General features: G+C 42.9%; 2 protein-coding genes across 2 annotated transcripts in view; one reads left to right on the top strand and one right to left on the bottom strand.

The window, feature by feature from the left end:
* The window catches only part of LOC115693288 (disease resistance protein RPV1-like), a 55,148-nt gene that overhangs the window by 5,217 nt on the left and 22,567 nt on the right, over positions 1 to 27,364 (bottom strand). The window lies entirely within an intron of this gene.
* Positions 18,002 to 22,122, top strand: LOC130139270 (uncharacterized). The gene is made up of 2 exons (XM_056315927.1): positions 18,002 to 18,125; positions 20,070 to 22,122. The coding sequence occupies exon 2, from the start codon at positions 21,137 to 21,139 to the stop codon at positions 22,055 to 22,057; it is 921 nt and encodes a 306-aa protein (XP_056171902.1). The 5' UTR covers positions 18,002 to 18,125; positions 20,070 to 21,136; the 3' UTR covers positions 22,058 to 22,122.

Genomic DNA, 27,364 nt, shown 5'->3' with positions numbered 1-27,364 from the left:
TAACTTCATAATATACACTTGTTTAAGAAAAATCTCATATAAGCCGCGATACTTACTAAGAGAGAGCAACCTCCTACTTTCTAATCAAGTCAACGAAACGATGCGAGGATACTAATATTAGAAGGTTCTATGTTCACTAGAGCAAGCACCAAGTAGAGGACCAACACTACTCTAACAGTAGAACATGGACCAAGGGAACAAAAGAAGAAAAACGGTTACCTTATTTCTCTTAAGCACTTTTGAGGCTTCCTCGGAGTCCCATAACCTACTACGGCGCCAAGGCTCTCGCTGGTTTTCTTCGCGAACGATTGTCCTACCAAGATCTCGCAATTGGTCATGCATTCGGAGCTCATGATTATCTCCAATTTTTATTAATGACATAAATCTCAATACTTCAATATTCTCCCCTGGAAAAAAGTCACAAGCGTCCCACATGTAGAATGCGATTCTCCTGTCAGTGCCAATGAGAAAGCAAGCGATATCCAAAAAAATTTGTTTTTGTTCATAGTCTAATGCTTTGTAACTTATCCTTAACTTTTTTTGCACTTCTATAGGAGGGACCTTTTTCAACTTCTTTATTATATCTCTCCATTCTTTTGACTCTTTTCCGCACAATAATGAACCTAAAACCTTAAGGGATAAGGGAAGTCCTCCGGTGGTGGATACAACTTTACGAGTGAGGCCCTCAAATTCACTTGGAGGGAAGTCCCTTCGAAACGCATGTTTGCTAAACAGAATCAAAGATTGATCGTAATCCAATTCCATAAGTTCATAGTTGTGGTCCACCCCAGCTACTTCAAGAACCCTCTTGTTTCTGGCAGTAATAATGATTCTACTTCCCGAAGAAAACCAATCATGATTACTAGCCAAACACTTCACCTGATCGACATTATCCACATCATCAAGAAGAACGAGAACCTTTTTATCTTTAAACATGAAAGAGATGAAGTTAGTCCCTTCATCCTCATTATCAACTTTAATTTCTTGCTTCGATATATCATTGATTAGCTTACTCTGTAAGTAATGTGCGCCATTACGCTTCCATGATTCCCTTATATCAGCAATGAAGCTAAGATGCTCAAATTGATTGGAGAGCTTGTTGTAGATGGTTTTAGCAAGAGTAGTTTTACCAATGCCTCCCATTCCATGGATGCCAACAAATAGGGGGGCATGAGAATTATTATCCATAAGTCCCATAACATTCTTCACATGACTATCAATTCCGACCAAATTCTTAGAAGTAACCAATTCAAACTTTTTCTTCAGTTCACTCAACACTTTTCGGACAACCAATTTCACCAACTCTGCTTCATACCTGTCAAATGCAACAAGAGTTCAAATATGTGGAAACAATAAATTTATATTGTTTATCTATTGAGAAAACAGTAATAAATGAATTCGGGGATAAATTGAAAAAAATTTAAGAATCGTTTTTGTCACACCTCCTTATATTATCTAATATGCTAAGACTAAAGTTAAGAAATGCTTGTGGTTTTTTCAAATGACGTGCCCCATTCCATTATTACTCTGACATAATTTATTAAGCCAGAAGAAAGTTGGGGGTATCGCTTATGAATCTTGATTATTGCATATATTATGGATTTGAAGCAAATTTTAAACTTGCTGTTTATTAAAGATATTAGGGATGATGTAGACGTGACTTTGAAAATTTTCTAGAGCATTTGAATAAGCCAGCCCAGTATGAGAGTCGGCCATCAATCAACAAACAAGTCATAACTTTTGATGCAAGATAATTTTTAGGAATACCAATCCGAAAAGTCATTCAGAGTGTGATATTGTGAACTACCTAAATGCAATTGAAGGGATGTTTCCTTGTTTGCAATTCTTCACACTTGCAAGTTTCTACTCATGTGGTGAATTTAGTATCATTCTAGATTGGTGTTCTTATTAGTTTTCATTGCCTCTAGGGATGATAACATGTAGTACTTTATTTTCCTTTTGAATCTATGTTCTATGATTTTAATTGATCTACTATTGTGTTTATAGGGAAGCTGAAGAATAATTTTTACCCAAAATAAGAACATTGATTCAATATATGCAGGTGCATGAGATAGAAATTACTTGTTGAATGCGTTGAAAATTATTTAAACAAACATATATTAAAAATAATCTTTTTTTCCTTTTTTATATTTACCATCATCATATATAACCAATGAAACATTTCTTTTGTAAAAATAATTTTAATAGCGACTAATCAACGACATTAATGATTTAATAAATGTAACTTGAGAAGATAAAGAATTATGGCTTTGACAATGACCATGCATGGTATATGATGTTATGAGCATTAAATAGAAATCACCATTAAGTTGTACTATCTCAAATAAATATTTAATAAGAAAAGTTTGAGACTAAGATTAATGTAACGTACGCTATAAACATGAAAAAAATAAATGGCACAATGTTACAAAATCTTTGGATATAAGAATAAAATTCATTCAGAAAATCTTGTTATTCAAATGAGTGGGATCATAACAATAAAATCTATAATTAGATTGGTCAATATCATTAAAGCAAAAAACTAAAAAAATAATAATAATTTATAGAACTCATGCATAGCAGCATCTTACTACCAACAAGATCTTTTTGTGTGTGTATACATACATACATATATATATATATATATGTATAAAAGAACGAAAATGAAGCAGGTGAGAATTAGAACAACCAGTAAACACCCACACATATTAAAAGAAAGTAGAAAATGTCTTCGTAAGAAATTTTACCCATCGGCTTCGTATCCTTTCAAGTTGCTGACTTCAAGGAGTGCTTTCTTCCATTTCTCCAAAATCGTTGGGTCGAAAGAAGACCTCTCAAGCAAACGCCTCTCACGCTCATGAAATGCCTCTCCAAAACTCTCGATTTGATGCCTCACATCAGCTGGTTTCACTTTGTAGAATATAGGCAGCACTGTCTGCCCGTTATTATTCTTGTGCTCCATTATTTGAACCAGTTCATCCAAGCACCAAGTGCTTGTACCATAATTCACGGAGAAAATAGGGATCAGGATCTTACTGTTCGTGATGGCTGCCATAAGCTCTGGTCTAATGTCCTCACCTTGGCAGAGCTCGTCATCGTCTCTGAAAGCGTGAATTCCGGCATTGAGGAGCCCATGGTAGAGGTGATCGGTGAAGCCTTTTCGAGTATCCGGACCTCTGAAGTTCAAGAACACCTCATAGCAATTTCCGGTTGACGCGGTCAACGAACTAGATGCACTGTTGTTAGTTTCTATCGGAGACGAATTAGATCCACCAGAATTAGTTACCATCGGCACAGTCATCGAACTAGATGCGCCAGTATCAACATCTTGTGCATTTGTATGCACACTAGTTTCCTTCTTCTTAAAGGGACGATGCATTTCGTCTTTGCTCTGACTTTGCCCTTGATTTTCACTTTCAAATCTGATGGAGAAAAAAGCCAGAATGCTTCTCAGGAAACAGGAAATGCCTTCTTGTTGCCCATTCTCTTGTGGTTTGATTTATATAATGGAACCAGTTTGGCAACCATAATCGCACCACTAAGTCAAGCTTAGGACGAGACTGTGACATGGATCTGCGGGAGAAGATGAAAAGTGGGGAGAGAGAGAGAGAGAAAGAGAGAGAGATATTCGTCCGTTCCAATATTTACCAAAAAGTTCATAAAGCTATTTCCTTACCCACATAGTGCCAATAATCGCCTTATCTTTCGGATTACTATAATTTTAAAAATAAAGTACTTAATTCAAATATGTTGAGTTTGTACATATATGTATATATATATTTCGAAATCAATAATTTTGAATTTACCTTTTTTTAATATTAGGAAATGATCATGCCCATGCCTGTTTTAAGATGAATTTATTACTGTGTTTGGACAAAATGATAATCTAAAAGAGTATAAGCTCCTGTGTACAAGCTTATATGGTGCCTACATGCACAAACCTTCTATTAAAGTAAACTTTTGATCATCTTATTCTTGTAAATGTTCGATTTTAATCCTTATAAATTATTTTAGTGACAAAACTAGTCAAAAACATATTCGTTAGATTGATTAAATGTTTTTGACCCTTTAACAAATTAAATTCATTTCCTTAGATAATCCAAATCAAGCACATGTTTGTGTGCACTTTTTTCCTAGTGAATTGAATAAGCTAACTAATCTAGGTGGATTGATTCCTAATTTTTTGATCAAACACAATTGCGTTTTGGATATAATTTTTCATGTTACTTTGCTGATGTGGATATTTTACTGACATAGATATGCCACGTCAAAAAACTAACAATGTTTTTGAACGTAGGGTTAACGGGGGTAGATTTGAGACTGGTTAGTGATTTTTTTAGATAAAAAAAATGTTTGAGGCAGATTTGGGACTGCCGGACTGGACATAAAGTTTGAGATTTTTTTTAGATAAAAAAAATTAGGGGTAGATTTAGGACTGGATCCAAAGTTGAGAGTTTTTCTTAGATAAAAAAGTTCGGGCTAGAATTAAAACTTGACTCAAAATTTGAGCATTTTTAGGGTTTTAGGCCTATATAACAATAGGGAAGAGAAAGTTGAGGAGCTTCACCAATTTTAATCATCTAGGGGTAGATCTATAATTAGATAGCATATAATTTTCTTTCAGCCCCTTACCCGGTGTCTGGGTCCCACCAGTCCTTGCTTAACATGTGGCCACTGCTCTTCTCTACCAAGTTTTTGTCTATTTCTTATTTCGAATGAGTTGGCTGAGTCCATAACTCTTCTCTCTACTTAATTGTCAAGTTACCAATTAATATTTTTAGATGTCAACTTATTGATTTCAATTACTCAAATTTATTTATTTATTTCACAATTTCTTAATCAACCCAAAGCCAAATTAATAAATAAAAATTTACAATTTTTCCGGCAAATGTTTTTTCTTGGTTTAGTTTAGCAGTTCCTCTAATATTTTGCCCTTCCTCTTGACTTGGTCAAAAAGTGGGCTTTAAAAAAAGAAAAAGAAAAAGAAAAGGAAGAGATATAAAGGGAAAAGGCGGAGCACGAACCAGAAGAGAAAGGAAAAGAAACGGAAAAGAAGAGGAAGAACGGAAAAGAAGAAAAAAAGGAAAGGAAAAGAGAAAGATGACTTTGCGTGTGTACTCGTCAAGAGGACCTCGCCCGTGAGAATAATTGACAGTGACTTTTGCAAAGTCTCCAACGTTGGTCACCTTTGCATGCCCTTTTCTTTAAAGATAAAATGATTTTTTTCACTCTAGTTTTAACTTGAATAAAAGTTGTTCAACTTCAAAACAGTGCTGAACTTGATTTCGTTTTTGGGTTTGAAATTGAAATGATGGAGAAATTTAACCGTGAGGAGTAAAATTTTTGGAAATTAAAAGTGCAAAGGAAAAGTGAACTTGGAGGAAGTATAGATGCTTCGAGAGTAGATTAAACAAACGTACGGTGAAATTGCATCTTTTTGCTCTCTATTGCATCCTCACGCGTGCCCCGACAATTCTCTCTCTCTTCACTTTTTCTTTTCACCTCCTCCACTAGAATTGCCTCCTTTGTTCTTCTTTTTCTTTTCCTCTCTTTTGCAGACAATTTCTCACTTTTTTTCTTTTTTATTATTTTCGTTTTGCCTGCCGACCATTGACCCCTCCTCTCTCTCTCTCTGTATTTCTCTTTCTTGGTCATGAAGTAAAGCTCCATCCTTTTCTTTTTCGAGCTTTCTTTGGCAATGATTATATGCTGAGAATCCTCTGCTTTTTTTATGCCCAGATTTTCTTGTCTTCTTTGGCCGTGAATTTCGGTCCCTAAAGGCGTGAATGATAACCATTCTGCTCTAAAAATCAAATTCTTGCTAGAAATTGATTTATGGAGGAGAATTTTGTTTGATAAAACAAGACTAATTCTGCTCCAGAAATTGATTTTTTATTTTTTTTTTTGGCACCTCAAAATATTTAAATTTCACTCAAAGTGGGTGACTACGGCTATTCTAAGCCATTTAGTGAAGTTTTGAATTTTTTGATTTTTTGATTTTTTTTTGGCACATCAAATAATTTAAATTTCACTCAAAGTGGGTGGCCACAGGTATTCTAAGCCATTCTGTGAAGTTTTGAATTTTTTGATTTTTTTTGGGCACATCAAAAAATTTAAATTTCACTCAAAGTGGGTGGCCATAGGTATTTCAAGCCATTTTGTGAAGTTTTGAATTTTTTGAATTTTTAATTTTTTTGGGCACCTAAAAAAATTTAAATTTCACTCAAAGTGGGTGGCCACAGGTATTTTAAGTCATTCTGTAAAGATTTGAATTTTTTGATTTTTTTTGACAACTCAAAAAATTTAAATTTCACTCAAAATGGATGGCCACAAGTATTCTAAGCCATTATGTGAAGTTTTGAATTTTTTGAAATTTTTTAGAAAAAATTCAACAAATTTCCTATTTTCCCAAAATCTAATTTTTTTTATTTTCTGGAAATTTTTATGAATTTTTCTGGAATTTTTCAATTTTTATGGAATTTCTGAATTTTTTTAAAGATTTTTAGGAATTTTCCAGATTTTCTAATTTTTAGGAATTTATGGAGAAAAGAAGGAAATCTCATTCTAGAAAAGAGAAGCTAGAAAAAATAGCTTCTGTTTTTTGGGCCAAAATGCATTCTGGAATCAAAAACTGATTCTGGAGCAAAAAAAAAGAATGCATTTTTACCAAATGCATTTTTGTTCTAAAATGCAAAAATTGCTCCAGAATGCATTTCGGAAATTTTTTAACAATCGTATTTCTATTCCGGAATGCATTTTGGAGTAGAATTCTACTCCTTAATGTATTTCATGCGCACCCTAAATGCCGAAATTGCTCTCATGTGAAGATGGAAACTCCTCTCTCTTGACCTCATCCTCAAAGTTCTTGCCAGTAATTCGGAGCACATGTGAGATTGAATATAAAATTTAAGAATCATTTTTGACAAAAAAAATTGGGGACTAACGTAGCATTGGGTTTAAAATTGAGGGTTTTTTGAGACAAAAAGAGAAGTTGACTGAACCTAAAATTTGAGGGTTTCTAGGAAATTAATACATTGGTCATGTTTACACTTTAAAAATAAAATGGTTTTTCTCACTTTGGTTCTAACTTTGAACAAAAGTTGTTCAATTTCAAAACAATGCTGAACTTGATTTCGGTTTTGGCTTTGAAATGAAACGAAATGATGGAGAAATTTAACAGCGAGCAGCAAAATTCTTGAAAATTAAAGGGCAAAGGAAAAGTGAACTTGGAGGACTCCCTCTCTCTCTACATTTTTTTCTTTTCACCTCCTCCACGAGAGTCTGCCTCCTCCGTTCTTCTTTTTCTTTCCTTTCTTTTGCCGACTACTTCTCAGTTTTCTTTTATATTAAAGTTTTCTCTCTTTTGCCGACCATGACTCTCTCTCTCTCTCTCTGTTCATTTTTGTTTATAATGAACTTACTTTCTTTGCACATTTCAATGTGTCTTCAATACTGGATCTTCTTAGTCATTCTACTCTACTCTAGGTGGCGTCTTGATGGCAAGGTTGTTGTCTTGGGACTTGAGGACGGTATGGTTTTACTGCATGATGTCGAAGTAAGTTTTCTATGTTGTTACTTGAATGTTACCCTCATTACTTCTCACCTAGAACAACAGTCCTTTATCAGCAGAACATGTTCTTCCTCTAATCTCTCTTGGGAAAGATTATGAATTGCTCAAAATCTGCATGATGCAATGCAAACTGCAAACTTGCTCGGCAAACATTCAGCTGCTAATGGAGATGGCAATCCATTGTTATTGGCCATGTCTGTCAATGTCAAGTTAACAATGGATTGCTAGATAGGTCAATCTGAGCAGTATAAGCTTAACAAAATTTTTTATTAGAAAACAATATTCAAACTTGACCCATTTGTTAAATAGGTTAACAAATTACAAGAGATGAATAAACCGTTTAAGTAATTAGATTGAATGGGTCATTCCAATCCTAACCCCACCGACACGGCATATGTACAATATGCATATCTTCATCAATGTCAAATAAGTTTGAAAAGAAACTAGTCATAAGCTACAAAATCCTAGGTCTACATGAAATTTTATATTTATATGGTATGATCAAATTGTAATTTGTAACCACTATGCAAACAAAAGTCATGTATGATTTCTTATCTGAGAATTTACTGAACTAAATATAACCAGTCAAGATAGGTCAGGTTGTTAATCAAGTTGGTACTATTGTTTAGTTAGAGAGAGAGAGAGAGAGAGAGAGAGAGAGAATGAATAATTTATTCCCAATAAAATTAACGGAAGAACAGGAAAGATAGAGCACACATTAACCGAGAAAATCTTAATCAAAATTTGTGAAGTGAGGCAAAACGTCATAACTGTGTAAAATAACAGAGAGGGATATTGGTCACTTGACATGGGATTTCTTTAGGTTAGTAGGTAATCTAAAGCAAGGGAATCTATATCTTGTTGGCAGCCTCCAATCCAATATCTGAATCAAAAAAACAAATCTTGTTGTTCAACTATGGAACCTCAAGGTGGAGTGGATGCACGAAAGCTTACTTCAGGCGAGGATTACAAGTGTAATAGTATTTACAACTTAGGGTCTTAAGAGAAACCATTCAAAGATTGTGTAACAGCCCGAATTTCGATGTAATTCCGAGATCAATAATGCTGATATTATTTCGCATTTCATTTTAGTAAGTCTCGCCCAGAGCTGATCACTCTTGGGATACTAACCAATGGGGTATGGCTAACTAGAAACCGGTACGTGGACCGGGGACCCTATCGTGAAACGGACACCGATCACGAGAGACGCTGAGGGAATATTTTGGGCCAAACTGGGCCGATCGTAAGAAAGGGTAATAGATTGGGTTTGGCCAAGGCCTACGATGTACAATAGGGACGCAGGTGATTCTGCAAGACCGAAAGTACACGTGGCCAACCAGTCCTGAACTTAAACCGAACGATCGTGACCTCTGGAACTAGTAATAATTTCTCATTCTCTCAATGATCGGGACCATTACGATACGGATAGCCCTACGTCGATACGCGTAACCTCTAAACAGCCGCCCGTTAGTGAGAGACCCTGAAATTGAAAGTTTAGCGAGTATTGTTCACGGAATTGGGCCCGGATTACGATGTCGATTTTCAAAGGCTTAAGAGACTATTTTTGGGAATTTGACGTCATATTACGCTGGCCACACACGTTTGGAGTTAGTATGAGTAAAAATTGGAATTTCGGTCCGGGGGTGAAAAATTACGATTTTGCCCCTCGGGACGCCAGCGTTGCTTTTCGAGGCCAAATGAGGTTATTTTTCGAGGCCGACGCCATTTTTGGGTGGCCACGCATACCAGGAGTCGTTTTGGACAAAAACTGGAATTTCGACAAAAATTGGAAAAATAATATTATTTTATTCCCGAAACTTTGCAGTCGATTTCCAAGGGCTTAAAAAGTGAATTTCGCGATTTCGACGCCATATTATATTGGCCACGCACATATGGAACGCGTATGTGTGAAAATTGGAATTTCGCCCCGGGACCGAAAAAATGACGGTTTTGCCCCTGGGCTAATTTTTGGTCCGAATTTTTGGGATAATTTTGGGATAATTATCAGAGGTTATCAGCTGCATTATTGGGGGCCATTGACCTTTTTGCCCCTCCCTTTTTGGATAAGGTCGAACAGAAACCGTTAGATTAGGGGCGTTTTTGTCAAATCGCGCGGATCGGCGACACGTGTCGCCCCTAGCCCCTAAAGTTTGACTGGTTAAGACCCTCTCTCTCTCCTCTCTCCCTCATTCTCGGCCAGCCCCCACCAGAACAGCTCTCTCTCTAATTTTTTTCTCTCATTTTCTCTCCAGGCCGAGCTTCGCCGGAGCCACCGCCGGTCACCGGAGCGCCGCCGCCGACCGCCGTACCCCGCCGTCGACCACCATAGCCCCCCAGCCCGAGCCTCGCCTCTGTCCAGCCCTTTCTCTCTCCCTTTCCCTCTATTTTTCTCTCTTTTTCTCTCCCGGTAAAGCACCGCCGCCGCGTCCGAGCCTCGCCGGACCTCCGATCGCCGTTCCGTCGCCACCCAGCCGTCCAGCTATTCGGTACGTCGCCGTTCGTCGCCGGTCGTACGGTGTCCGTACGGCCGGTACTGTAGCAGTCCGTACGACGCCGTCCGTACGGCCGCCGCGGTCGTCACCGCCGTCTCGCCGGCCACCGTTCCTGTCCGTCCGTACAGTCCCGTACAGCACCCCTGTGAACAGTACGCATGAACAGTACCCCCCCTGTGAACAGTCGCGTGAACAGTACGCCCCCCCGGAATTCTGCCGCCGGTTTCACTGTTCATCAGTGATCAGCCGCCGTTCCCCGTCGCCGTGGTCCAGAAATTAAGTGAGTAAAATTCCTAAACCCGGATTAGGACTGTTAGTGCGTTTTTCTGGACTGGTTTAGGTATTATCGGTACAATTTGGACTGGCTTAGATAGTATCAGTGTGTATTTCAGACTGGGTTGAGGACGGATTGGTAAAAATTATCATTTGGAAATTTAGTGGATTAATGAGAATTATTTGGGGAGATTAATTGGATTAAATGACCAATTTAGGAGTCCGTTGGAAAATTACCGGGTATGTCCGGGTTGACTGATTGTACGTCAATTGTGCTTAATTGTGGTTGATTTCGTACTGCTATGTCGTATGTGGTGTGGCTGATTTTATGGAGTGCGATTGGCCATTGTTTGGTTTACAATGATTTACTGATTTGTGAATCGCACGTTAGGCCACACGGTATTAATTGGGCCAATTAAGCACGTGTTGTGACATTGGGTGTCTGAATTATATTGGTGCTCGTGGTGCATTGCATTGCATAACATGGACACGCATTGCGTATGTCAAGAGTGAGGCATGTGATGAAATTGCGCGAGAATGCGTGTCTGCCATGAGCATGTGATCACTTAAAATACCCTGAAGCGTTATACGCTGGGTTCAGATAATAATGAGTTGTGTGATCACCTAAGGACCTTTGGGTCATGACCTTCGGGTCGATACCGTCCTCATGCACTTTGAAGCAGGACGATGCCCGGTACGTCCGGAAGGCGACCATCCTCATGCACTTTGAAGCAGGCTCTGGTTCGCAAGGAGATCAGTGTTGCGCCTCATGCACTTTGAAGCAGGCTAGAGACACTGGGCCAGATCGGTTGCTGCGCCTCATGCACTTTGAAGCAGGCTAGACGCACCGGGCCGTGAAAAATTGATGACTCGAGTCGTAATAAATAATAAATTGGGCGATTGCCAGTGTGCCAGTATGGGCCAGTGGGCCGGGAAATACACGTGACATGTCGACGACATTTGCATGCATGAACATGCATGGACTGGCATGCGAGTGTGTGAACCTCGGTGCATGAGCATGTGATTGGCGTACGTGTGATAATGTGTGCCACGTACGTGCCGTGATTATTATATATTGAACTGCCTAACCTGCAGGGTCGGAGGATTATTTGATTGTTGTTGCACTATGGTTTCACTTATTTATTTTCCGGTCAGGAGATTGCATGCTAGCCTAGCCTAGGTTTAGGGGTTGAACTCACTGAGATTCGTCTCACGGTTGTGTAAACCGAAACTTTTCAGACCCCCAGCCGTAAGGATGCCGAACCCGCCGCTTTTTGGAATACCTGTACAGATACACCAGTATACCAGTACATACCCCGCAGGAAATGGGGAATCCTATGTGAGATATAGATCCGTGGTATTTGTACACGTGGGAGAGTACTTTCATCAGACCCAGGAGTACATAGCCTGGTGCTTGCGAGATGCAGACGGAAACCTAGGGCAACCCCTGAGAACGTTTGATGCGCCAATCGGTCAAAATGGATTGATGGAACCCATATATGCGAATGGCGAAGTGATCAATCCTCAGGATGTTTACGATGTAGATGGCGTTGACGAGCCTATGGATGAGGAGCCACATGAGCCACAGGTGATAGCTGAAGATCAGGACCGAGATGCCGAAGAGGAGCCGGAACCCGAGCCGATGGATCAAGACTCAAGCGAAGACGGAGAAGTCGCCGAGGTAGGATCTGACGAAGAGCTGGGAGTAGACGACGAGTTAGGTCTCTACCTAGATCCAGAGTTGGAGCCGGACTCTAAAGATGAGCGAGCCCAAGTCGAAGATATGGATTCTGAACCGTCCGAGTCTTCGGAGAATCCTTCAGAGGAGCCGTCGGACGAAACTACTAGATCTTCCGACCCTGAGTGGGAACCCTAGGTATCCGGAGCCATAGCTAGTAGTGAGGGCTGATAACTTTTTGACTGTAGCCCTCTCTTTGAGTTAGTCTGACCTCCCTAGCCACTTCCCTTTTTGACCCCGTGGCTTGTAGATCGTGTAGGCGAGGACTTATATCTTTTCCCAGTTGTGTATAGATGTCTGTAAAGAAGTTTTCTATAGCAATGTAAAGTGCAAGTATGTTCCCGTGTTGGTTGCTTGTTGGTTATCCTTGGCTCGTATTTTATAATTGTCAGGGTTGTTTTTAATTACTTCCGTTTGTGCTTGTTCTCTGTTGGGCGTTGGGTCGGCGATGCTTCCTGGGACGTCGCACTGCAATCGACCAAGGTAGGGATGTTAGCGCTTCGTAAGGTACAGGGCGTGACAGATTGGCTCAAGTACTATAGTGCACTCACATCATTCTCTGTATCTAGAAGATAATATGACGAGCGAAGCATTCAGATGTTTCTGGAGGAAAAATGATGTGACGAAATGCCCTTCTGTAATGAGAAGAAGATAAATAAAACTTCAAGCAATATAAAATGTGAGAAACTTTCCGCCCATAGTCTATATTTCAATATCCACTAAATCTCTCCTTGTAGGGCACGCTTAGTCAATAAAAGAAGAGGAGCCAGCAGTAAAATTACATTGTAAGAGTCATCATCAGAAATCTAAGATCTTTTTAGATGACTGATGACATTTAGATGGTATTCTGCAGGGGCTAAACCTGCGAACTCCAAGTGGGCATCAACCATTTCTGCATCTGACATATCTAATCTATCTAGCATAAGTGACATCCCCTCCAATTCATGTTCTTTAATTTCATGGACACTTTAACTGGTGTACCGAAAAGGGTAACGACTCCTTAGTTCTCTAGATTTCCACTGGCATCAACATCATTCACCCTTCGTTTATGTGTGAAAAGACCAACTCCCTTAGCGAGACGTCACCTTCTCATTTAGACTTCCAAGCACTTTATACCTCTGTATTCGTCCAATTCTCCATCGAACGCAATTCGAGCTAGATTGGCAATTACAGTTGGTTCCTCTCGGGAAAAGGAATCGTGGCGCATTTTGGAAAAGCGAAAGAAGTAAAACGAGGTGAGGCCAATGACTCAGAGGGCACAAGAAGCCATCGTTGAAGACGCGAACACCCTCAGACAGAAAAAAGAGAACTTTTTTTTCTAGACCAAGCAATTACCAGGAGAGATTGTCCACAGCCTCTTGCCAATCGAAGCGACGAAGCACCACCCACCTTCCTTCGAGTCCCTCCGTGCGACCATGGCCACCAAATCCTTCCCCGGATTCCACTCACGCCATCTTCACCTGCCCGCCAAATCGGAAGAAATCGAGCAATAGCCTCACCAAAACCAAATCGGAAAACAATCAAATCGACCTGCCCATCAGGAAGACAGCGGGGTTTGTCGAACTTAAACCTGAAACGGAAGCACACGTGTGCTTCCGTTTCAGGTTTAAGTTCGACAAACCCCGCTGTCTTCGTCGGTCTCCATCGCTAGAAAGCTCCGCCAAGCAGCCGAAAACCGCAGCCACCATCTCTCGTGAAAAAGCGCACAGCTTTCTCGAGCTCCCAACAAGTGTACTGTTATCTTCTTTTAAGTAAGGACATGTTACCGACCAAAAAAAAAAAAGTAAGGACATGTTTCACGCTGGAATGTGAATCTCTCGAATTAATAGGTTAATTCTTCTTATAATCACGACCAAATGCGAAAAGGCAAACGCTGACTCTATTCCTCTTTCTATTTCGTTCATTTCTCCGTTTCGGTTCTACTTCGTACCTTCCTTTTCCCGTACCAAACGTGTCGTGAATTCTTTTGGGATCGTCTGCCGATCAGTTCCGAAAGCACCGGACTTTGTTATAATCTTCGTTATTCCAATGGAAGAAAGTTCCGATCGATGGTCAGTAATCTTCGGAAAGTACCTAATAGTTTGTTCTTTGAAATTCGTTACGAGGACGATGGAGATCAGGAAGTTTCTTTTTACCCTTGTCTCCTTTTTGCTAAGCCAAATGAAGATTGACGAGATGGGATGCTTTGTGCTGCCAATACGTCATCGTCTATCTTGTCTTCATTCTTTTTTTTTTTGCATTGCTTATACCTGATATGAACGTTTGATAATTGCTCTCCAAAATTATTCAGAAATACAATGGCAAAAATTCTCAAAAGAAAAAAAGAAAAAAAAACTCCAAACAGACCAGCACGGTAATGCGAAAAAGAAAAAGAAGATGAAAAAATGAATGAGAAAAGAAGCGCATTTGAAAATCGTGAAGTTTATTCGTACGGTCGCTTAACAAGTGTTTGGGCATTTCTTTTACGAAATCCTATTTGCTTTTTACAAACTCTTTTTTTTTTTGCTGCGAACGAGAATTTTGATCCGGTGGATTCTGCTATAGACAAAAACGATGCGCTTTTGTACGCTAACATGCGTTGTTGCTGATTAAAAATGAAAAGAGGAAAATCTATAAGTTGAGCGCGGATCGAGTGGTCCATCCATTCGTGTGTCGATCTTTGAACTGCATATAGCCCGCATGTACACTTGTGTGTTGAAATCACAAGAGTTCCGCGACGGATCAAATTGCTACACCTTTATCTATCAGTTGAAAAGATTAAGGTAAAATCACTTCCATAGTAGTGATCTGTATTGAATTGCCAACTGAAATCCTTCGCAGAAAGCGAACAATTTGAAAGATATTGTTGAAAATATAATCGCTCGTACGGTTGCAAAATGTACGAGAACGCAAGAAATTCTCATCATGCATGAAAATGTCTAGACATAAATTATTGTCGATGATGAGACGTATTTCATTGATCAATTATTTCAAGCAATACAAGCAATCACTTTTATAAATATAGTTTCCAAATCATTCATTCTTCGCTGACGTAACGTCCTGAATTCGCCCACTTCCAAGATTAATAAAATAGATGATTATTCCTCATTTCGTTTTAGGGAGTCTCGCCCGGAACTGATCATTCTCGGGATACTGACCAGCAGGGAAAGGCTAACTAGAAAAATGGTACGTGGACCAAAGAACTCGGCCGTGAATTGAGTCCGAATTCCGAGATGCGACAAGGAAATATTCTGTGCCAATGAGGGTCGATCCAAGGAGAGTGACGGGTTTAGTTTGGCCAACAACGCACGATCGGATCGCGGGTGATGTCGCACGACCGAGAGTGCACGTGGCGAACGACCCCGAACTTACTCCGAACGATCGCGACCCCCGAGACTAGCGATAAATCCTTGTGTTCTCGAGGAAATCGGGACCGTCATAACTCGAGTAGCCCTAAGTCGATACGCGTAACCCCTAAACAGCCGCCCGTTAGTGAGAGACGCTAAAATCGCAAATTGAGCGAAATCGATCGTGGAATTGAGTCCGGACTTCGGTGTCGAATTTCGTGGGCGTACGCGACTATTTTGCAAAGACGACGTCATTTTTATGTGGCCACTCATATTTGGGTTCAGTAGAGTCAAAAATTGGAAATTTGACCCGGGACCGGAAATTTACCGTTTTGCCCTTGTGCCCTAGCCTTGTATTCCGAATTTTGGGTTTGTTTAGAGATTATTTTAAGGTTTTATATTGCATTGTATCAGCCCAATAATGCTGGAATTTTGGACCCTAATGCCCCCAAGATTTTTAGCAAGTCTTAATCTTAGCCTTTGGATTAGGGGCAAGATGGTCATATTGGCAAAGTTGGTCACCAACTCCCACTAAGCAATTTGTTGAACTCTCTCTAGTCTCTCTCTCTCCTCCCATTTCCTCCTCTCCAAGCCACCGGCCACCCTCTCCTCTCTCCCTCTCCCGTGAGTCTTTCTCTCCCTCTCGGCCTTACCCCGCCGCCCTTCGCCGGAGCGCCAGCGCCGGTGCCGCCACCGTCCGCCGCTCGCCCCGCCTTGCACCACCACCAGCCCGACCAGCTCTCTCTCCCTCTCTCTCTCTCTCTCCCTTTTTCCAGCCGTGAGATCAGCCCCTCGCCTAGCCCGCCGCCATCCGCAAGTCGCCGCCGTTGGCACCGCCGAGGGAGCCGCCGGTCGCCGCCACTGTTCCGGCGCGGGACCACCTCAGCCCAGCCTTCCTTGCCACTTGTTCAGCCTTGTTTAAAGCCTAGGAATCCAAGTGAGTACCACCCTAAACCCTAGTTAAGCTAATTTACATTTCTAGATGGGTTTTAGGGGTTAATTGGGGTAATTTGGGGGTTAGTTTGTGGAAGTTGTTAGGGGCTGATTTTGTGGCGCATTTGGTAGCTTAGAGCGATGTTTTAATCAAGGTTTAGTGGTCTGTGGTGTGCTGAATGGTGGCTAAGCTTAGGCGCCTTGAATCGGGTAAAAATTGTGAATTTGGCGGATGAAATTTGTGAGCCAAACGGTGGCTGTTTTTATGGCGATTTTGGTGGTCTAATGGGATGTTTTAGAAGTGGATTGATGGCCTAAGATGGACTGTTTGTGGCTGATTGGTATCGGGATGATTCGGGCCATATTTGATTATTCGAGGTTTTAGGGTGAACGGCTTAGGGAATAGTGATCACCCGTGAGGATGCTAAATTAGATATGGCTTGAATGTGGTTGTGTGATGCTCTATGATATGCTTGACATGGCCAATCTATACAATGTTTGGTAGGCAATCGGCATGTGTGATTTTGGTGTTTAATTGCGTGAATTTGGGTGCTAAACTATATGTTGTGACCGATTTGGATTTGGTTGGTTCTTTGGGCATATTGAAATGCGAATCGAGTATGTAACCAAATCATGTTGAGTGTCCAGTGTAGAATTCACGAATGCCGAGTGTGACATTGTGGCCCTGTGCGTGCATACTGAGTATGGGCATATCATGTGCATTATGCGTGAGTGCACGAACGGCATGAACATGTGATCACCTAAAATGCCCTGATGCATTTTACGCGGGGTTCAGAAAATAATTGGTGATTGTGAATGTGTGATCACATAAAACCCTAATGCGTTTTACGCGGGGTATTGAAACCGTCGTGAGGCGTGTTACGCGGGACGATGCCCGGACTACCGGAAGATGGCCAACCTTGTAACATCCTAAATTTCGACCTATTTGCGGAATCAATGAAATAGATGTTATTTCTTATTTCATTTTAGTAAGTCTCGCCCGGAACTGATCATTCTTGGGATACTAACCTTTGGGAATGACTACCTAGGAAAATGTACGTGGACCTAAGAACTCGATCATGAGTCGACCTTCGGTGACGATCGAGGTCGCCATGACTCGAATAACCCTAGGTCGATACGCCTAATCCCTAAACAGCCGCCCGTTAGTGAGAGACCCTAAAATTGAGATTGGGCGATTTTGATCGCGAAATTAGATCCGGACTTGGATGTCGATTTTCGGGATCGTGCGCGACTATTTTTATGAGGATGACGTCATTTTAGTATGGCCAATGATATTTGGGGTTGGTATGGTCGAAAAATGGAAATTCGGCCCGAGACCGGAAAATTACGACTTTACCCCTAGGCCTATTTTTGGGTATTCCGAATTTTAGGGGGAATTATTGGAAAATTATTTTGGGAAATTAAGACGATAAGATCAGCCCAATAATGCAAGGATAAAAAGACTAAAATGCCCTTGGATATTTTGGCTTAGATTAATATAGACCAAGTGCGAGAGAGGCAAAATGGGCATTTTGGAAAAATTGGTCAAAATTTGACTATTTAAGTCAAATCTCTCTCTCTCTCCTCACTCATTTCCCCTCCCCCACGGCAGCCCCCTCCCCTCCAAATTCTTCCTCTCTCTCCCTCCCGAACTCTCCCCCACCGTGAAGCCCCCATCGCCGGACCGCCATCGTCGCCGCTTGCCTTCGCCACCGCCAAGCCGCGCCGCCGTCCACCGCCGTCCCCGCCGTTTGCCGCTGCGCTACGTTCTAGCCGCTTTAGTCTAGAACCAAGTTAGTCGCGATCTAATCCCTATTTAGGACGTCGGGTAATTTCGGACTCGTTCGGGTATGGTTTAGAGGATTTAGAGGTTGATTAAGGTGTCGATAATGGTTTTTGGTGGTTGATCGTGGTTATTGGTGGCTGATCGTGGTTGTTGATGGCTGATCATGACTGTTAGCGGTTGTTGCGGGTTGGATTAGACGTCGGGAAATGAGTTTAGGCGGTTGGAATTCGGTAGAAATCGGTTCGGGTTTGAATCCGTGAGGTTCGGGGTGAATCGCGGATTCGCGGTTGCTGTACCCGCCCGGTTTGCTATTTTTGTAGAGAATTTTTGTGGGTCGACTTTGAGAAAGTTTTCTTGATGAAAGTTGTTTCCAACATCTTGAGGTATAACATAATTTAATTGGGGAATATTTGGAAATCATTTGAGGCCATTCGGAAGTCCATCTTTGGACTGAAATGGGTCTGCCCGATTTACTGTTCACCCGACCTTCGGGTCTGTTCGAATTTTTATAAATTTTTCCAGGCCTATTTTCAAAATACTTCCTTCACAAAAATTGTTGGGGACATTTGTGGCTATAACATATAAACATTTCAAAGCTTTTCAAGGTGATTTGGATGTTTAAAGAAATGTATTTTGAGGACAAACAGTCTGTTAGAGCGAACAGATTTTGGTCTGACTTCGAGGGACAAAAAGGCATGGTTGTAGATTGAACCGGATTTCGTGTTCTTCATAAGAAATGTTGATAAATATGTTTTTTATGACATATCCAAAATTTATAATTTTTGGAGTTGGTTTACTATTTATTTCAAATAGATTTCTGTCACTGCACAACTGCCCAGTTTGGACCCGATTTTACATATTCTCGGTTTTTCTCTCTCTCGAGAATTATTCGGTGTTATCGTGGCATTTTGACGGGTATTTTGATGCTTGAATGAGCTCGTATGTGTGATTGTGTGGCTGTGAGGTGTGGTGGCGTGATTGCGCATTGAGTTCGCATGCCAAGCTTGGGTGTTTGTGTGGTGTTCGCGTGATGAGGGTGGGTAATTGTGAAAAGTATGTGCGAGATGTGAATTTGTGTGTGACCATGTGTATGTGTGGCCGTGTGATACGTGTGGAGAGTGTGGAATGAAGGTACGGAAATGTAGGATTGATGGGAAAAGTAATACCCTGAGGCGTGTTCGTTTACGCGGGGTAAGGTCCATCCTGAGGCGTGTTCGTTTATGCGGGACGATGCCGTCCCTGACGAGGTGACGATGCTCGGCCTGATGGGGTGACGATGCCTGACGTGGTCAGAAGACCGTTGGCCTGATGCGTTTTACGCGGGCGCGGTAGAAGGAAAGTGTGTGTAGGATTCCGTCCTGAGGCGTGTTCGTTTACGCGGGACGATGCCGTCCCTGACGAGGTGACGATGCCCGGCCCGACGGGGTGTCGATACCGACGAGGTCAGAAGACCGTTGGCCTGATGCGTTTTACGCAGGCGCGGTAGTGGTGGAAAGGTTGAGAACGAGCGGGATTTGGCTTGATATGTGAGGATTGTGAAAGTGATGCATGGTGTGAGTTAGTGTGCGAGTGTGTTTGTATCGCGTGATGCAGTGCGCGATTATGGGGTAAAATCTACTAGGCATGGTTTGGAACGTGCTCAAGTAGGTTTTGCCTTATAATCGAGGCACGGGCGCGGCTGTGATGTATTGCTATGGTATGATTGGCGTGTGTATCGATATGTGGAAAGTGTGTGATGGCATGTGTGCAAGAATTGTATGTTGGGATTGTGGGCTAACGTGCATGGTGCGTATGCAGAGAGTCCAGGTATGTGTGAATGTTTGATTGTTGGTTTTGTGGTTGTTTGGTTGCGCGTTTGGATGTGTCTGGAATTACGTGATAGCCTAGGTGGGGCTTAGGTTGTGACTTATTGAGATGTGATCTCATGGTTGTTTCAACCAAACCATTTCAGAGCCCCCGCCTGAATGTCGAGATTGAGGTCGACTCGGAGTCGTCGGGTGAGTAGACAGCTGCGGAGGATTCAGGTGGTGATGCCGAGGACAGTGAGTCAGAGTGGACGCCTTCGAGAGGGCGTAGGGAAAAGTTCTGGGAGGAGGATGCGCCCCATTTTTGGATAGTGCTGACCAAGAGAGCTGATCTTGATATTTTGGTGGTTTGGAGTTTATAGTTCGGTGTGCTTATAAATTATTTTGTGGTTTGTATTGGCGGATGATGTAAATATTTGGAAGTGTAATATATGCTTGGTAGTTTGACGATTTGTTCCTTCCTGGTGTTCTCCAATTTTAATGTCCGGGATTTTTGATTACTTCCGCCGCGATTTAACTCTGATGGATCGTTGGGTCGGCGACGTTATTCCTGGGACGTCGCACTCTTCCGACCGAGGAGAGGGATGTCGCAGGCTCGATGGGGTTCGAGGCGTGACATCCTCTGTTGAATTGGTATCAGAGCAAGGACAGCTCGATTTAAGTTGATCGAAGCTTGGAGTGATAAGAAGTGGAGACCCAGGATAGCTGTAGTTAGTTAGGGAGACCTTAGTGAACCATAGTGTGTCTAGGGCTACATGTATTTCCAGACTGTTGTTGTGATTGTTGAGTGAATTGGGTGTTTTATCGGAATGCAGGTGCGTCTGGACCTGAGGTAAGTGCACGAACCCTTTTGATGTGGTTTGGTGCTGTGTGATTGATTGCCTGCTAAGTGGATTACTGTGTCAACTCACTGCCTAGGACTAGACTGGGTTAGTTGGCCTAAGTCTTGAATTCTTGGATGGAATTATAGCAGATAGGAGAGTGATAGAAAGCTGGGATGATGAGCAGCTAGGGAAGAGGTGCTTGAAAGGGTACAGGCAGAAGAGCCAGAGGTCGAGGTGGTGCTCGAGTCAGAGCGATAGAGGATCTTGGAATTGATGCTAGGTCTGCAGAGAACCCCAGAGTTGAGGCTAGACCTGTAGAAAACTCTAGAGTTGACGCTAGAGCTGCAGTAGATCCCAGAGTTGATGTTAGGGCTGCAGGGGATCCTCGAATGGATGGAGTTATAAGGGCCCTCGAGGAGGTTGGGGTTTTGATGGGTAGGCAGACTCAGGAACGAGATGCCATTATCGCCCAAGCAGTTGAGGCCGCTGTGGCTATTACCCTCAATGGCAACAATGGAAATCGGGGGCATGTAAATGCGAATCGACTAATGCATCAGCTGGTTGAACAGTTTCTAAAGTTAAAGCCCCCTAAGTTTGATGGTGGAGGTGATTTGGTGGCTGCGTCACTTTGGGTAGAGGAGTTGGAAAAGGCTTTTGATGTACTAGGACGTACGGATGAGGAGAAAGTGACGTTGGCGGTGTATCAGCTTCGGGGGAATGCGAGTGATTGGTGGAAAGCCACCAGAAGAAGAGTATTCCCAGCTGGTACCGCCCAGACTTGGGCGATGTTTGTGGAGACTTTCAATAATAAGTATTTTTCTAAGAGTGCTAAGGAAAAGGAGTTGGTGGAGTTTATGAGGCTTTACCAGGGGCAAAGGACAGTGGACCAGTATGAGGCTAAGTTCACGAAGTTATCTAAGTTTGCCCCTAGGATGATGAAGGATCCATGGGATAGAGCTCGGAGGTTCCGAGATGGTTTGAAACCGAACCTCCGTAGTCAGATGATTTCGCTGAATCTGAGAGACTATAATGAGATCTATGATCGGGCTCAAGCAATAAAGCGGGATTTAGCGGATAGAGACGCTGCTTCTGGGTCGAGATACGTTTCGGCGAGAGACAATCGGAATCTTGGGAAGAGACCGATGACGGAGGATCAGCATTTGTTCCTTCCGTTAGAAGGGATATTGGAAAACCGAATCGTTATCAGGATGTTGTATGCTAGTTGTGTGGTAGAAGACATGGGACTAGACCTTGTCCAAGAAGGAATATTATATGTTATAATTGTGGCATGTTATGGCTTCCTTGATTGACAAGATTTTAGTTTCGTTGGGGTACCCGGATTGCAAGATTGTAACTGGTAATGGGAAGGAAAGAACTGATTAGCGGTTCTAGAGATGTAGGATTTGGATGTAATAGTGGGTATGGACTGGCTAGTTATACAGAGGGCAGTAATGGGTAAGTATCCCTTGCCGAGGATCGGAAAGACGAGTTTTGAGGAGCAAGACGATCCCAATGGTTAAGGTTGTGTGGGAATATCACGGGACAAAAAGTACGACCTGGGAAAGTGAAGAGGCCATGCGACGTCAATACCCCCATTTGTTTGAGGAATTGGTTGAGTTGTAAATTTCGAGGACGAAATTTTTATAAGGGGGAAGAGTTGTAACATCCTGAATTTCGACCTATTTCCGGAATCAATGAAATAGATGTTATTTCTTATTTTATTTTAGTAAGTCTCGCCCGGAACTGATCATTCTCGGGATACTAACCTTTAGGGAATGGCTACCTAGGGAAATGTACGTGGACCTAAGAACTCGATCATGAGTCGACCTTCAGTGACGATCGAGGTCGCCATGACTCGAATAACCCTAGGTCGATACGCGTAATCCCTAAACAGCCGCCCGTTAGTGAAAGACCCTAAAATTGAGATTGGGCGATTTTGATCGCGAAATTAGATCCGGACTTGGATGTCGATTTTCGGGATCGTGCGTGACTATTTTTACGAGGATGACGTCATTTTAGTATGGCCAATGATATTTGGGGTTGGTATGGTCGAAAAATGAAAATTCGGCCCGGGACCGGAAAATTACGACTTTGCCCCTAGGCCTATTTTTGGGTATTCCGAATTTTAGGGGGAAGTATTGGAAAATTATTTTGGGAAATTAAGAGGATAAGACCAGCTCAATAATGCAAGGATGAAAAGACTAGAATGCCCTTGGATATTTTGGCTTGGATTAATGTAGACCAAGTGCGAGAGGGGCAAAATGGGCATTTTGGAAAAATTGATCAAAATTTGACTAATTAAGTCAAATCTCTCTCTCTCTCCTCACTCATTTCCCCTCCCCCACGGCAGCCCCCTCCCCACCAAATTCTTCCTCTCTCTCCCTCCCGAACTCTCCCCCACCGTGAAGCCCCCATCGCCGGACCGCCGCCGTCGCCGCTTGCCTTCACCACCGCCAAGCCGCGCCGCCGTCCACCGCCGTCCCCGCCGTCCACCGCCGTCCCCGCCGTTCGCCGCCGCGCTACGTTCTAGCCGCTTTAGTCTAGAACCAAGTAAGTCGCGATCTAATCCCTATTTAGGACGTCGGGTAATTTCGGACTCGTTCGGGTATGGTTTAGAAGATTTAGAGGTTGATTAAGGTGTCGATAATGATTTTTTGTGGTTGATAGTTGTTATTGGTGGCTGATCGTGGTTGTTGATGGCTGATCATGACTGTTAGCGGTTGTTGCGGGTTGGATTAGACGTCGGGAAATGAGTTTAGGCAGTTGGAATTCGGTAGAAATCGGTTCGGGTTTGAATCCGTGAGGTTCGGGGTAAATCGCGGATTCGCGGTTACTGTACCCGCCCGGTTTGCTATTTTTGTAGAGAATTTTTGTGGGTCGAATTTGAGAAAGTTTTCTTGATGAAAGTTGTTTCCAACATCTTGAGGTATAACATAATTTAATTGGGGAATATTTGGAAATCATTTGAGGTCATTTGGAAGTCCATCTTTGGACCGAAATGGGTCTGCCCGATTTACTGTTCACCCGACCTTCGGGTCTGTTCGAATTTTTATAAATTTTTCCAGGCCTATTTTCAAAATACTTCCTTCAGAAAAATTGTTGAGGACATTTGTGGCTATAACATATAAACATTTCAAAGCTTTTCAAGGTGATTTGGATGTTTAAAGAAATGTATTTTGAGGACAAAACAGTCTGTTAGAGCGAACAGATTTTGGTCTGACTTCGAGGGAAAAAAAGGCATGGTTGTAGATTGAACCGGATTTCGTGTTCTTCATAAGAAATGTTGATAAATATGTTTTTTATGATATATCCAAAATTTAGAATTTTTGGAGTTGGTTTACTATTTATTTCAAACGGATTTTTGTCACTGTGCAACTGCCCAGTTTGGACCCGATTTTACATATTCTCGGTTTTTCTTTCTCTCGAGAATTATTCGGTGTTATCGTGGCATTTTGACGGGTATTTTGATGCTTGAATGAGCTCGTATGTGTGATTGTGTGGCTGTGAGGTGTGGTGGCGTGATTGCGCATTAAGTTCGCGTGCCAAGCTTGGGTGTTTGTGTGGTGTTCGCGTGATGAGGGTGGGTAATTGTGAAAGGTATGTGTGAGATGTGAATTTGTGTGTGACCGTGTGTATGTGTGGCCGTGTGATCGTGTGGAGAGTGTGGAACGAAGGTACGGAAATGTAGGATTGATGGGAAAAGTAATACCCTGAGACGTGTTCGTTTACGCGGGGTAAGGTCCGTCCTGAGGCGTGTTCGTTTACGCGGGACGATGCCGTCCCTGATGAGGTGACGATGCCCGGCCCGACGGGGTGACGATGCCTGACGTGGTCAGAAGACCGTTGGCCTGATGCGTTTTACGCGGGCGCGGTAGAAGGAAAGTGTGTGTAGGATTTCGTCCTGAGGCGTGTTCGTTTACGTGGGACGATGCCGTCCCTGACGAGGTGACGATGCCCAGCCCGACGGGGTGTCGATGCCTGACGAGGTCAGAAGACCGTTGGCCTGATGCGTTTTACGCGGGCGCGGTAGTGGTGGAAAGGTTGAGAACGAGCGGGATTTGGCTTGACATGTGAGGATTGTGAAAGTGATGCATGGTGTGAGTTAGTGTGCGAGTGTGTTTGTATCGCGTGATGCAGTGCACGATTATGGGGTAAAATCTGCTAGGCATGGTATGGGACGTGCCCAAGTAGGTTTTGCCTTATAATCGAGGCACGCGCACGGCTGTGATGTATTGCTATGGTATGATTGGCGTGTGTATCGATATGTGGAAAGTGTGTGATGGCATGTGTGCAAGAATTGTATGTTGGGATTGTGGGCTAACGTGCATGGTGCGTATGCAGAGAGTCCAGGTATGTGTGAATGTTTGATTGTTGGTTGTGCGGTTGTTTGGTTGCGCGTTTGGATGTGTTTGGAATTACGTGATAGCCTAGGTGGGGCTTAGGTTGTGACTTATTGAGATGTGATTTCATGGTTGTTTCAACCAAACCATTTCAGAGCCCCCGCTTGAATGTCGAGATTGAGGTCGACTCGGAGTCGTCGGGTGAGCAGACAGCTGCGGAGGATTCAGGTGGTGATGCCGAGGACAGTGAGTCAGAGTGGACGCCTTCGAGAGGGCGTAAGGGATAGTTCTGGGAGGAGGATGCGCCCCATTTTTGGATAGTGCTGACCTAGAGAGCTGATCTTGATATTTTGGTGGTTTGTGCTTATAAATTATTTTGTGGTTTGTATTGGCGGATAATGTAAATATTTGGAAGTGTAATATATGCTTGGTGGTTTGACGATTTGTTCCTTCCTGGTGTTCTCCAATTTTAATGTCCGGGATTTTTTATTACTTCCGCCGCGATTTAACTCTGATGGACCGTTGGGTCGGCGACGTTATTCCTGGGACGTCGCACTCTTCCGACCGAGGAGAGGGATGTCGCAGGCTCGATGGGGTTCGAGGCGTGACAAACCTGATGCGTTTTACGTGAGTTTTGTGTCATGAGCCTGATGCGTTTTACGCGGGCGAGAGATCGATCTCGAAGTGATAGACTTGATGCGTTTTACGCGGATCGGAGGAGAATTGATAATTGCAAGTGTGCAAGAGTGCGAGCGTGCGAAAATGCATTGATGAGGCGTGAGCACGCGTATGAGCACGAGCATAAGCATGACATGCGTTGTGACCAAATGATGTGTGCATGTGCCGCGATTGGGTCCTATGTTTTATTCTTGAATTGTTAGTGCCTAACCTGCAGGGCAAGGTAAGGATTGGATTTGGGCTCGAGGGCCTAAGTCAATTATGATTTGATTGGTGTGTTGATTGGTGCTCGTCAGGAGGTGCATGTTAGCCTAGCTTACGTTTAGGAAACCTACTCGCTGAGATTTATTCTCACTATTGTTGAGACCTAATTTTTTCAGACCCCCGGCCTTGAGATGTCTGCTATACTTGTTCATTTTGGGATTCCTTACCGGATAGACTGGGAGGAGTCGGTGTACCCCGCAGGGAACGGGGATTTTTGGGTTAGATACCTGTCTACAGTTCAGGTTGATGCAGGCGAAGATGTTGACCAGGTCCATAGATATATAGCGTGGTGTATCAGGGACCATGAGGGGACCTACGGGCCTCTCCGATCTTTTGAGGTTCTACTTACCGATTCGGGGGATGTTGACCATCAGTGCCCTGATGGAGAGTTGCTAAGCCCTGATTGTGCACCGGAGGATGGGGATTCAGGTCTGGAGCCAATGGATTCGGAGGATGAGGAACCAGAGCCCATGGAGCAGGACATGGAGCAGGAGGACGAGGCTGAGCCGATGGATTCTGAGGAAGAGTCAGCTGGGGCCAAGTCCGAGCAGAATTCCCTAGACTCGGAGATTGAGATGTCTGATAGCTCTTCCGAGTCATCGGGATCCGACTCAGACTGGATTCCGTAGGTTTAGCCTTAGTCCTAGATAGGGAGGGCCAGTACCTTTTTGACCGGAGCCCTTCTAATTTAGTAACCCTGACCACCCAGGCCACTTACACCTTTTTGTTAGTAGTGGCCATTGACCCGCTTTTGATTTTTGAGCGCAAGCTGTAAATGGATGATGTATATGGTTCCCAGTATCAATGCAAGTGTATATTTGTTCATGTCATTAGTTGTGTGGCTATCCTTGGTTATGTGGTTTTAAATTGTACGGGTGTTGTATTGCTTCCGCATGTGCCTTGTACTCTGTTTGGGCGTTGGGTCGGCGACGCGTCCTGGGACGTCGCACGTATAATCGACCGCGGTAGGGATGTGGCGTGCCGTAGGGTGCGGGGCGTGACAGCTGAACAAAAGGAGCCTTAATTCGCGTCAATCTACAAATAATGTCATATGGCATGATGTTCAGGTTTGTCTGATAAACGATATCGTTTAATTCGGGTCCATATGTTCATTGGTAATCTCGTTGCGCACCCTAACAAAGCCCTCCTCCTCCGCTTGTCAAACATCGTAAAGGCCCGCCACGTCAGACTCATGGGACATCACATTGTTGCTAATGTGGTGGTGGATTAGTTATTGAAATGCAATTTGGAAAAAAAGCAATGTGATCATCCTCATTTACTTTTGAATTAAAAAAAAACATATGCTAATGAATTATTCAAAATCGGCATCTTACA

This window comes from Syzygium oleosum, unplaced genomic scaffold (genome assembly GCF_021117445.2).
Source record: "Syzygium oleosum isolate NSW1041296 unplaced genomic scaffold, Sole_v2.1 Sole_v2.11, whole genome shotgun sequence".
Lineage (NCBI taxonomy): Eukaryota > Viridiplantae > Streptophyta > Magnoliopsida > Myrtales > Myrtaceae > Syzygium > Syzygium oleosum.
Note: the sequence above shows the minus strand (reverse complement) of the source record. Positions and strands in the feature narration are given on the sequence as shown.

Bases quoted from the DNA above. Each gene is read 5' to 3' on its own strand.
- LOC130139270 (XM_056315927.1), top strand. From the start codon at position 21,137: ATGGATGGAGTTATAAGGGCCCTCGAGGAGGTTGGGGTTTTGATGGGT.